The sequence below is a fragment of the Anabrus simplex genome, chromosome 1, assembly GCF_040414725.1.
Source record: "Anabrus simplex isolate iqAnaSimp1 chromosome 1, ASM4041472v1, whole genome shotgun sequence".
Taxonomy (NCBI): Eukaryota; Metazoa; Arthropoda; class Insecta; order Orthoptera; family Tettigoniidae; genus Anabrus; species Anabrus simplex.
In genome coordinates, this window is record NC_090265.1 from 413,597,712 (window position 1) to 413,609,914 (window position 12,203).

General features: G+C 39.1%; 1 protein-coding gene and 1 long non-coding RNA gene across 7 annotated transcripts in view; one reads left to right on the forward strand and one right to left on the reverse strand.

Moving 5' to 3' along the window:
• LOC136856874 (uncharacterized) overlaps positions 1-12,203 on the forward strand; it is a 55,692-nt gene that overhangs the window by 35,335 nt on the left and 8,154 nt on the right. The window lies entirely within an intron of this gene.
• The window catches only part of asf1 (histone chaperone asf1), a 115,213-nt gene that overhangs the window by 17,938 nt on the left and 85,072 nt on the right, over positions 1-12,203 (reverse strand). For all 6 annotated transcript variants that reach the window (XM_067135079.1, XM_067135080.1, XM_067135083.1 and 3 more), the window contains one exon: positions 3,967-4,114. In XM_067135079.1, coding sequence (XP_066991180.1) covers positions 3,967-4,114 — 148 coding nt within the window. The remainder of the gene's footprint in view (positions 1-3,966; positions 4,115-12,203) is intronic.

A 12,203-nucleotide genomic window follows, 5' to 3' on the forward strand; every position in this document is an offset into this window, starting at 1 on the left:
TGATGTTATGATTAATTCCAATCATCAACGATATGCATTTAGGGCTGTCGCCCAGGTGGCAGATTCCCTATCAATTGTTTACTTACCGGGCGAGTTGGCCGTACGATTAGTGGTGCGCAACTGTGAGCTTGAATCCGGGAGATAGTGGGTTTGAGCCCCACTGTCGGCAGCCCTGAAGATGGTTTTCCGTGGTTTCCCATTTTCAGACCAGGCAAATGCTGGGGTTGTACCTTAATTATGGCCATGGCCGCTTCCTTCTCACTCCTAGCCCTTTCCTATCATCGCCATAAGACCTATCTGTGCCGGTGCGACGTAAAACAAATTGTATTTTAAAAAACATTATTTCCTAAAAAAAAATTATTTCCTAGTTTTCTCGTAAATGATTTCAAAGAACTTGGAAATCTATCAATAAATCTATCTTGATAAACTATATCATTCACAAATTTCTCTTCCTATAAATGGATGTTTACCCCAATTTGATCTTTATCTTCCAACTTTATCTTCACAAAGTTAAACATTAGAATGGAATACATTATCAATAAATGGAAGCACGGGGTCACAGAGCCAGTTTCAAATAGATGATCGTGGAGGTACTTAATCAATTGACAGAAGCCTGCAGATAGAATGCTAAAAGGCAAGAATGCTCCATAAGGAAGATGTGTGTACACATCTACGGAAGCTCGTAACAGTTAAGAACAACAGCAGGGAACAAAAATAAATTTGAATTTAAATTTAAAAAGACAAGGAGAACCTGCGTACCTTCTGTTTCAGAGCAAGCGCCTTGACCACTCTACTACGAGAATACTTTCTGAAACGCTGCCTTACATGACAGCTTATAACTGGCGTAAGAAAATGTAAACATTACAATTTTGAGCTTTTAAGCTCAATTAGGTATTGATTTTGAACTTCATAGATTCACCTCACAAAAGCTTGGCATAAATCGTTATCCGTAACTCTACACACTCTCCTTATTAAGCTTGTTAGTGATAATCAGCAGATGAAAGAACAAGAAAATAAGACAAAGACAATCTACTATGAGAATACTTTCTGAAATGCTGCCTTACAAGACCGCTTATAACTGGCGTAAGAAAACGTAAACATTAAAATCTCGAGTTTTTAAGCTCAATTAGGTATTGATTTTGAACCTCATAGATTAACCTCACGAAAGCTTGGCATAAATTGTTGTCCATAACTCTACAGGCTCCCCTTATTAGGCTTGTTGGTGCTAATCAAAAGATGCAAGAACAGGAAAATAAGACAATCAAAATGAGCTTCATACATCTAACGATCGCTGAAAATCAGTCTAGCTAACCTCGTATATCGGTATCTAGCTCCGGGTAGCTACCTAACACTTATGCAGAGGTGGTAGCATACAAGCCAAAGTACCAGCTAATTTACACTCCCGGGTAGTTTACCTCCTGCGTAGCTGCCATCTAGTTTACCAGCAGATGGTTGAACCGGCCCTATATCATACAATATAATCTGTGTCAGCTATAGGCACAAAAAGCGTCATCCGTAGGAGATGAGGAAAAATGAGGTGTCAGCGACAGGTACGAAAACGCACATTTTAAAAATTAATTTACAGTGATAATTATTTATTACATGAATATTTTCTTGTTATGCATTTTGTTGGGCACAATAAGATTTATCTGATGCTACATAAAGATAATGTGTGACTTGTTTAGCAATTGTTTTCCCCCCTGGATTATGTTAACAAATAATATTGAAGTGACAGCTACGGGTGCACCTACCTCATACTTTGTATCGTCCCTGACAAACAATACCTGAAGAATGATGGCACAATTTTATCGATAAGATCACACACACCATTTAGCTAGTTTACACAAACTGTTTATTCGAGAGGGAAACAATAAAAATAAAATGAATAAATAAAAAAAATCTTGAACACGCACATTTTCAACTGAGGAAAGGGCACGAAGATCGGAGCGTCTGAAGAAGTACTGGGAGGACCGCAAAGCCCGAACAATCCCTTCAAAGAGACCTGAACGACGGACTGACTAAAGTGATCCTATGTGGTCATAAAAGAAGAAGAAGAAAAAATCTTGGTTCAATTATTTTTTTCTAAATATCTGTTATGGGATGGAGTAGACTGTACAGCCAGCAACTCAATTTCTAGTGGGCGAATGTAACTAACCCAACTCTCCAAAGGGGCTTCCTTTAAGTGAGTGCTAGCTCCCCAGTGGAGGAAATGCCACATAAATCCAGCATGTAATGTCTGTTCTCCAGGTTAGGGATGGCCTTATTGAACCTGGCACTTAAGTATAAAATGCTTTCGGGTGAAGTGAGTCCATCGTAATTCCTATTAGCTACATTCTTTGTTAGTGAGTAATTATGTAGTTATGGTAATATTCTCTGTCCTCTTCATTTGTCACCCTTGTCCAGGGAACTTCTGGATCGAAGATGGATAATTGACCTCCATTTAGCCCTCTCCTTGTCCTGATCCAATTTACTGCTTCATATAGTTTTACAAGGATACAAATAGTTTAATGACGCACTACCACATCAAAATGTTTTTAGTGACTGTGTTTGAGAATTAGCAGGACTTTGAGGTGCTAGAAATGACAGGTCTTAAAAAACGTACAGCTTACTAGAGATGGGAGTTACATATCGTAACATGATAACGTATCCTATTCCATCAGAGTACGCTGTTCCAGAAATATTATGTTCCACCGGAGACCTTAATACAAAAGTAACAGCCTGAATGACACCAAAGGAGGAGTAGGGAGTTTCTAATTGGCTAACGGATATTAGGAAGCACAGCAGCTCGCGTTAAGAGCGCCTTCTTCGCAGGTGCGAGCGATAATTTTGTAACAGTTTAGAGACAGTTACTGATATTCCTACCCTGTTACTTTGCTGGCCAATTACAGATATTCTTTAGTTATTCGAAATGCTTTGTACTAGGCTTACTTGTGGTAATACATACAGAAATGTTGTTCCTAAAAACTGTTCACTGCAGTCTGCCCACTTTGCATCCCATGATTCACATTGTGTTCTAGAGAATGAGTAAAAGACCCAATACGATTTATGTGGACTAGAATTCAATTACAGGGAAACTGTTTCTTAGAAACGCAAAGTAAGAAGTAACCAAATAATAATAATTTAAAAAAATTCAAGCACTTCACGTAGTTCTTATTAAATTACATGGTACTCAAGTGTCAGGACCTGAAAAGCCATCGCAAGTGCCATTACGTGTATCTGTCCTTCCTGAAACTTCGTTATCGACTGCAACCTGCTATCATAATTTTTGCCAGTACAAAGGAAAAGGAGTGATATAGAGAAAGACAATGGACAAGCCATTTACACAGTTGTTTACCGCATGTTCCCAACCTTCTTCCTATGGCAGAAGACGAAGATTTTGGAGACTTTTATACTGGATTTCCAGAGCGAGTTGGCTATGCAGTTCGGGTCACGCAGCTGTTAACTTGTGTTCGGGAGATGGTGTGTTCTAGCTCTACTGTCGGCAGCCCTGAAGATGGCTTTCAGCAGTTTCCCATGTACACACCAAGCAAATGCTGGGACAATACCTGTTGAGCCCACGGTTGCTTTCATCCTAGTCCTGTCCTATCCCATCTCATCATTACCATAATATCAGTCTGTGTCGGTGCGAATTAAAAAAAAAAAAAAAAGTACTGGATTAAACTCTGGTTACGTCTTGCCTGATAGAAAGACTGTTTCCTCATCTTGTTATATTTTATAATGTCGGGTCACAGTGTCTATTTAACTACAGATCGTTGGACATCTAGGAATACGCAGAGCTACCTAGCAATCATGGCGATTTTTATGAATGAAGGTTTCGACGTATTAGTTCTCGTAGTGTATATGGGTCATTGTAAACATTTTCTAGGAATAGCAGAGAATGTGAGTGACGAGATGATGAAAGGGAGAAGGGGAGAGAAGAAAGCTATTTATAAGTACTTACTCAGGTGTGGTTAGCCTACAGCTTACCTTGAATCGGGTCACACGAGGACTGGTGGCCAGAATATTCCTCTGTAATTTATCGAACTGCGGTGCTGTTGGTGGTTGATTTTCTTTCAGTTCAGGATCTACATAGTCATTATTGACATAGTAACCTACTCGGATGAATTCTTGACCTCTGTAACAAAGTTAAAATGAGAGTTACTCCAATCATTAAAACATTCATGATCTTTTGAATGACTCACATCAGTGTTATCCTTATAACTAACTAGCTGTCATACCTGGCTTCAGTCTAATGATTACAAAGGCTCCACATTTTCTGAAATCCCTCACCTTATAAAGAAGCACATACATATTTTGTCAAATTGTACTTCACAGACTTCAAAATGTTATGTCACAGGATTGTATGGAAATAATTGAAGTAATTCTGATCTAACAGGGAGAAGATCAAAACAAGCTGCGACAACACAGAATAAAGTTCCTATTCATACATTAAATAGTATGATGAATGAAAGTCAGTTAAGTGAGCAGTATGAAGCTGTCTGATAACATATGGATACACATCTAATCGTAATGCTGTAAAAGAGATATCGGCAAGCAGAAGCACATCTGATCATATTGATGTAAATTAGACAACTGCAAGCTTCTTCAAAAGGCAATGAAGTGTGACAACACATAATAAAGCTCCTATATATACATTAAGGTGTATACCATCTACAGAAGGAATTTATAAATTTTTCTGAAGTTTCTTAGACTGTGATATTTGATATTACATGAAGAAAGATATGGCCTAGGCTAAAACCACGACTTTTTTTAGGATATTCCTTCTCTTTCTCAGTACTGTACATAGTGAAAGCCATCATTAGGTGCTATTCACAATCATTATGGTGATAAAGAGTATGGAAATGTGGATCCAGTAACCATAAGTATCATGCCAGATTAACGTCTCATCACTCATCATCATCATCATCATCATCATCAATGTCTCCCGTCGCCAAGGTGTTGTTAACAAGCCTCCACCACTCCTTTCTTTCCTTCCACTTTTCCTGCTCCATTACTTCCGCTACATCCAGCCCAGCTTCTCTAATGTCCTTCCAAATCTGGTCCATCCACCTTCTTCTCGGTCTTCCAACTGGTCTCTTTCCCTTAACTTCTTTTTCCAATTCCCTTCTTGCTACCCGTTCCTTTCCCATTCTTTTTACATGTCCGAACTATCTCAGCCTTGCTTTCTGTATGTTCTGTTCTAACGGTTCTATATTTAGCTCCTCTCAGATTTTAATTATTTTGAATTCTATCTCTTCTTGTCTTTTTAACAGATGTTCTTAAAAATTTCATTTCTACTGCTTGGATCTTACTATCTTGTCTCTTATTAGTTACGAGCGTTTCTAGTCCGTATGTTACAATTGGTATGAAATACTGTTTATATAATGTTAATTTTGTTCTCTTGGGTACTTTGTCATCCCATAAAATCTCTCTGAATTGATGATAAAATGTTGTACCTTTACTTACTCTGTTATTAATTTCAGGGTTGATTTCATTACTTCCATTAATAATGCTACCCAGATATGTAAACTGTTCCACATTTTCTAACCGTTTTCCATCTATGTTCACTTGGCTTCTCTTTTTCTCTTTACCACAGTGCATGACTACAGTTTTCTTTTTACAAACTACCATTCCAAACTCCTTTAGATTTTCATTCCAAATGTCCAGTCTCCTTTGTACTTCCTTTTCTTCCTTTCCCCAGATCACCACATCATCTGCAAATACCAAAGCATTCACTTCATCACTACTGATACTCTGTTTTACACGTTTTATGATTTCATCCATCAATATAACAAACAATAATGGCGACAGTGCACTTCCTTGCTTGAGACCTTTTTTTGTATAAAATATTTCCGAGTCACCACTCGCCACTTGTACACTGCTTTTACTCTCATGATACAACATGTTTACCTTGTTAATTCATGATTTTGGTACATTCCTTTTCAGCAGGCATTCCGATACATGTTTTCTCTTAACTGTATCATAAGCTTTTTCCAAATCCAAAAATTACCTATATGATTTCCTTGTTCCTTTCCAGATGTTTTCCCATTATCGCTCGCACTGTAAATATCAAGTATATTGTTGATCTATTCGGTCTAAAGCCATATTGTTCTTTCTCTAATTGTTTGTCTATTATATCCCTCAGTCTTTTGTCTATACTTTCTCCATTATTTCTAGCCCATGTGATAATAATTTTCACATTTCTTCCTATTTCCTTTTTTGAACAGTGGTACAATGCTTGCTTGTTGCCAATCTTCAGGTATCCTTTCAAGTTTTGATCTTTGGACCGTGAGGCTTAAAATGAGCTTTGCCTCCTCCTTGTACAACAAATTTGATATTTCGCCTATATTAACCTATGCTCACTTACCAAAGGGCCTAAATCTAGGGAATGAAGAGGGCTGTTCAAATTTATTGTAGACGGAGTTACCCACAGGGCCCTAAAAGGCAAGTACACAAAATTTGGTTCAGATTGGTAGACAGTATAAATTTTTTTAAAGGAGCGGACAGATGGACGGCCAAGACATTCTGCATTATAAATGGGGTAATCAAATGAAAACTGAACACCTGCCATAACACACATCCCATGCAAAAAGTGGCAACACTGTTGTTATGTATGAATACTGCTATCGCTGTGGTAGGAGAACTGCATAGTGACAACTCACAGGTGCACGCAGTTGTTGGGTAATGTCTTTATTGGTGCACGGACTGGTCTGGTGTGTTCGTCTAGCTGTAGAAATGGAGGAGAGCGACGAAGAGCAGAGAAGCATGGTTCGTTTTCTGGTGGCCGAGAGTGCCGGAGTATGCAAAACTCGTCACATGTCTGCTGTGTATGGCGAACACTGGATGTCTATGACGAGTTTGTAAGAGTGGCATAGGAGATTCCAAGGGCACACTGCAAGACAATGCCTGCCCAGGACAGGCTCACTGAGCCGTTACTCCTATGCTTCAGCGATTTGGCTAGGTAACACTTCATCTTCCGTACATCCCGGATTTTTCACCTCATAATTTTCACATTTTTGGCGACATGAAGAAAGACAATCATGGACGTCAGTTTCATTCGGATCAGAAAGTACAACAGTGGGTGCAGTTGTGGATCCATCAGTGACCTACCTCTTTCTACAAAACTGGAACCGATTGTTATGTCTCCCAGTGGGATAAACGTATCAACGCTTTTGGTAATTACTATTGAATAAAACCATTCCATGGTCACGTTGTAGCGAGTGAGAAATTGGTATGAGTCACTGCAGGTAGAACAACCGAGGGAAGATAAGGAACAGGGAACTGTTGCTGAGAAGTGTGGTGTGGAAGTAGGAGGAAGGGAAAAGGCAGAAAAAAGAAATGTGGAGTAGTGGATAGGAAACAACAGGTGGAACAGGGTCATGGGAGGGAGAAAAGAGAGAAGGAAGTTAGCTTCTGCAGCTGTCAGGAAAGATAGGGCTGACCAGGAGGGGAGGGGATCAAATGAGGTGGGTAGGATTGAGGCTCTGGTCATGGGGAATTCCATTGTTAGACATGTAGGGAAAGTGTATGGTGGAAAGGGAACCAGGGTAGAGTGTTTTCCAGAAATTAGGTTGAGGCAGATATTGAGGAAGTTCGAAGAAAAGGAGGAGGGAAAGCAGAAGGGTGTAGTGTTTCACGTTGGTACTAACAACGTAAGACAACCAGGTGTAAGTACCAATATAGTTGGGGATGTGTGGGATCTGGTAAATGCAGCATGGGTGAAGTTTAAGGAAGCGAGAATGTTTTCAGTGGAATACTGCGTAGGAGGAATACTGACTGGAAGGTGATTGGGGATTAAAATGAGACTATGGAGTGGGTATGTGGGAAAATGGGAGTGAGATTTCTAGATCCTAATGGGTAGTTAGGAGACAGGAATCTGCGCTCAGATGGCCTTCACTTAAACCGCAGTGGTACATGTAAGTTAGGAAATTTGTTTAGAAGGGTTATAACGAGGTATATTCAGGGAAACGGGGTAGCCTACAGAGCAGTGAAAAGGGTACAAGGAACTGTAAATCAAGTAGGGATGACATAAAAATGTTAGTGCTCCACTATAGAAGTACTGTAAAGAAAAGAATAGAATTGAGTAATTTAATAGACATATACTTACCAGATATTGTAATAGGAGTTGAATCATGGCTGAGAAATGATATAATGGATGCAGAAATATTCTCTCAGAACTGGAGTGTGTATCGTAGAGATAGGATAGGATTGGTAGGAGGGGGGGGGGGGGGGGTATTCATTCTGGTGAAAGAAGAATTTGTATGCTACGAAAACGTTAAAGATGACAAGCATGAAATTCTAGGTGTAAGGCTCATTTCTAAAGATTATAGGCAACTTGATGTCTTTGGAATATACAGACCAGGAAAGGGTAATGCTGAAGCTGATGTGGAATTATTTGATAAGATAATGAGCTATGCTGGAAATGACATGGAAAGGAACACGATTGTAGCGGGTGATCTCTCAGTTTACCCAATGTCAATTGGGAAGGTAATTGGACAACAGGAAGCAAGACAAACAAATGGCAAATAAGTTGATATCGGAAGGGCAGCTGATTCAGAAAGTGATGGAACCAACTAGAAGGAAGAATATTCTGGATGTGGTGCTCGTAAAACCAGATGAGCTCTACAGAGAAACCGAAGTAATAGATGGTATTAGTAATCACGAAGCTGTTTTTGTCGTAGTTAAAAATAAATGTGAAAGAAAGGAAGGTATTAAAATTAGGACTGTTAGGCAGTACAATACAGGCATGAAGGAGTTTAAAAAAAGTAACTATGATAGGTGGAAAACAGTAAGTAAAAATGTAAACAGACTTTGGAATGGGTTTAAGGCAATTGTTGAGGAATGTGAAAATAGGTTTGTACCTTTAAAGGTGGTAAGGAATGGTAATGATCCACTATAACAGAGAAGTGAAGAGACTAAGAAGGAGGTGCAGATTGGAAAGAAATAGAGTTAGAAATAGCTGTGGAAGTAAGGAAAAATTGAAGGAACTTACGGATCTTCAAAAGGCAGAAGTATTCAGTCAGCAGTATGTAAAGATTGTTGGTTACAAGGATAATGTCCAGACAGAGGAGGTGACTAACACTAAAGACGTATTAAAATTTATGTACGATAACAATGACATTTACAGTAAGATACAAAAGCTGAAAACTAGAAAAGCGGCTGGAATTGATAAGATTTCCGGGGATATACTAAAGACGTTGGGTTGGGATATAGTACCATATCTGAAGAACTTTTTTTTTTTTTTTTTTTGCTAGGGGCTTTACGTCGCACCGACACAGATAGGTCTTATGGCGACGATGGGATAGGAAAGGCCTAGGAGTTGGAAGGAAGCGGCCGTGGCCTTAATTAAGGTACAGCCCCAGCATTTGCCTGGTGTGAAAATGGGAAACCACGGAAAACCATTTTCAGGGCTGCCGACAGTGGGATTCGAACCTACTATCTCCCGGATGCAAGCTCACAGCCGCGCGCCTCTACGCGCACAGCCAACTCGCCCGGTGAAGAACTTATTAGATTATTGTTTGCATGAGGGAGCTGTACCAAATAAATGGAGAGTTGCTATAGTAGCCCCTTTGTAAAGGAAAGGGCGACAGACATAAAGATGAAAATTACAGGCCAGTTCATTTGACATGCGTTGCGTGTAAGCTTTGGGAAAGCATTCTTTCTAATAATGGTGTGTGGCCTCCGGAGAGGCCTGGTGCAGGTCTTTTGTTTTGACTCCCATAAGCGACCTGCACATTGTGATGAGAACGAAATAGTGATAAGACGACACATACACTCAGCCCCCGTGCCAGGTGAATTAACCAATTATGGTTAAAATTCCTGACCCTGCCGGGAATCTAACCCGGGACTCCTGTGACCAAAGGCCAGAACACTAACCATTTAGTCATGGAGCCGGACAGCATTCTTTCTGATTATATTAGACATGTGTACAAAATTAATAACTGGTTTGATAGAAGGCAGTTTGGCTGTAAGTAAAGGTTATTCAACTGAAGCTCAACTTGTAGGATTTCAGTAAGGTACAGCAGATATCCTGGATTCAGGAGGTCAATTGGACTGTGTCGTGATTGACCTATTTAAGATATTTGATAGGGTAGATCATGGGAGACCACTGGCATAAATGAGTGCAATTGGACTAGAAAAGAGTGACTGTATGGGGGGCTATATTTCAAGAAAATAGAACTCAGAGAATTAGAGTAGGCAAAGCTTTATCTGTCCTGTAATAATTAAGAGGGAAATTCCTCAAGGTAGTATTACTGGACCTTTAGTTTTCTTATATATATCAATGATATGTGTAGAGAAGTGGAATCAGAGATGAGGCTTTTTGCAGATGATGTTATTCTGTTCAGAGTAATTAATTAGTTACAAGGTTGTGAGCAACTGCAAAATGACCTCAATAATGTTGCGAGAGGGACAGAAGGTAATGGTATGACGATAAATGGGGTTAAAAGTCAGTGTGTGAGTTTCACAAATACGAAAAGTCCTCTCAGTTTTAATTACTGCATTGATGGGGTGAAAGTTCCCTTTGGGGATCATTGTAAGTACCTAGGTGTTAATATAAGGAAAGATCTTCATTGGGGTAATCACATAAATATGATTGTAAGTAAAGGGTACAGATCTCTGCACAGGATTATGAGGGCATTTAGGGGTTGTAATAAGATGTAAAGGAGAGAGCATATAAGTATCTGGTAAGACTCCCAACTAGAGTATGGTTCCAGCCTATAATACCCTCACCAGAATTACTTGATTCAAGAACTGAAAAAAAAAAAAAAAGCAGCTTGATTTGTTCTGGGTGATTTTTGACAAAAGAGTAGTGTCACAAAAATGTTGCAAAGTTTAGGCTGGGAAGACTTGGGAGAAAGGAGACGAGCTGCTTGACTAAGTGGTATCTAAATAAAAGTATGTTACAAGTATTATTTTAATATCCACCTATTCAATACAGAGAGATCTAGTAAAAACAAGAATTCAATCTTATCACAAAAAGTTACAAGGGACATGTTTCACCCATTTTAAGGGCATCATCAGCCTCAAACTCAAACCTGTAAGGTGAATAATCAGGATTCTGATTGTTCTTACAAATCGTAAATAGAGGATATCAATGTAGGTGTTTGTCTAACATAAAATTATTAGAATGTTCTTGGTTAAAACCGTAGTATCAAGCTGCATGTCACAAGTTCACAAGATTACACTCTCCGGAGCGCTGAGTCAATGCGCCCAAAACCTGTTGACAGTGGAGCGATTAACAGCTCAATCTTTATAATGAAGTAGAAATGTGTTTCCCTGAATAGAGATCAGTAGGGACTGACTGACTCTTTGGCTTTCATTTTTCAGCTCCTTATATATGTAGATAATAAACATCTGCTAGGCAAATCACCGAAGGCCATTTTAATAGTGGCATGACATCTGTCGTCCAATACTTTGAAAGCAACAAATAATCTTCATAAGAATATTCCATAGCAATTTTTCAAGGATAATTATGCTTTAAAAATATACTAGTATCAAGGTTATCCGCTTGCATTTTACTATAAGACTGTCTTCTACAGGAAGAGGTCTAGGTTCAGTTACATCATCATCATCATCATCATCAAATCTTCAGTCCACAGACTGGTTTGTTGTTACAGAATGATGCCAAGGTGTATGGTTGTTTGCAACACTTTTCATTGCTATGTAGTTTCCCATTCCGGTATCTTCCTGGATTTGCTCGTGATATATACATCCTGGTCTTCCTCGAGGACACTTTTCGTTAATGAATTCTTCCACAGTAACTGTCACCAGCTGAGATTCTTACAACAAGATAATTTCATTGTAATCCTCCTATTCAATACAAGATACCATCTAATAAGATGGAGGTTTTTTTACCCATATACGTTTCAACTCTATATTGTGTTTCTCAGTGGGTTAACATATATTATAAAATTAGTATTACTAATCAGTCTAGAAAGCCAAGAATAACGGCCAAGAGGATTCGTCGTGCCAACCACACGACACCTCGTAATCTGCAGGTCTTCGGACTGAGCAGCGGTCGCTTGGTAGGCCAAGGCCCTTCAAGGGCTGTAGTGCCATGGGGTTTGGTTTTTTATTATTACTAATAGTTTGCTGTGATTGCAATGTCACTGATAAATTCCATTTTTCTTAATACAGTGTCTAAATGAGTCCGTCTTGGTGTTGTCGTAATTCACATAACTGATGAAACACATAAACAACTGTTGAGGCATGAAGTCAGCTTG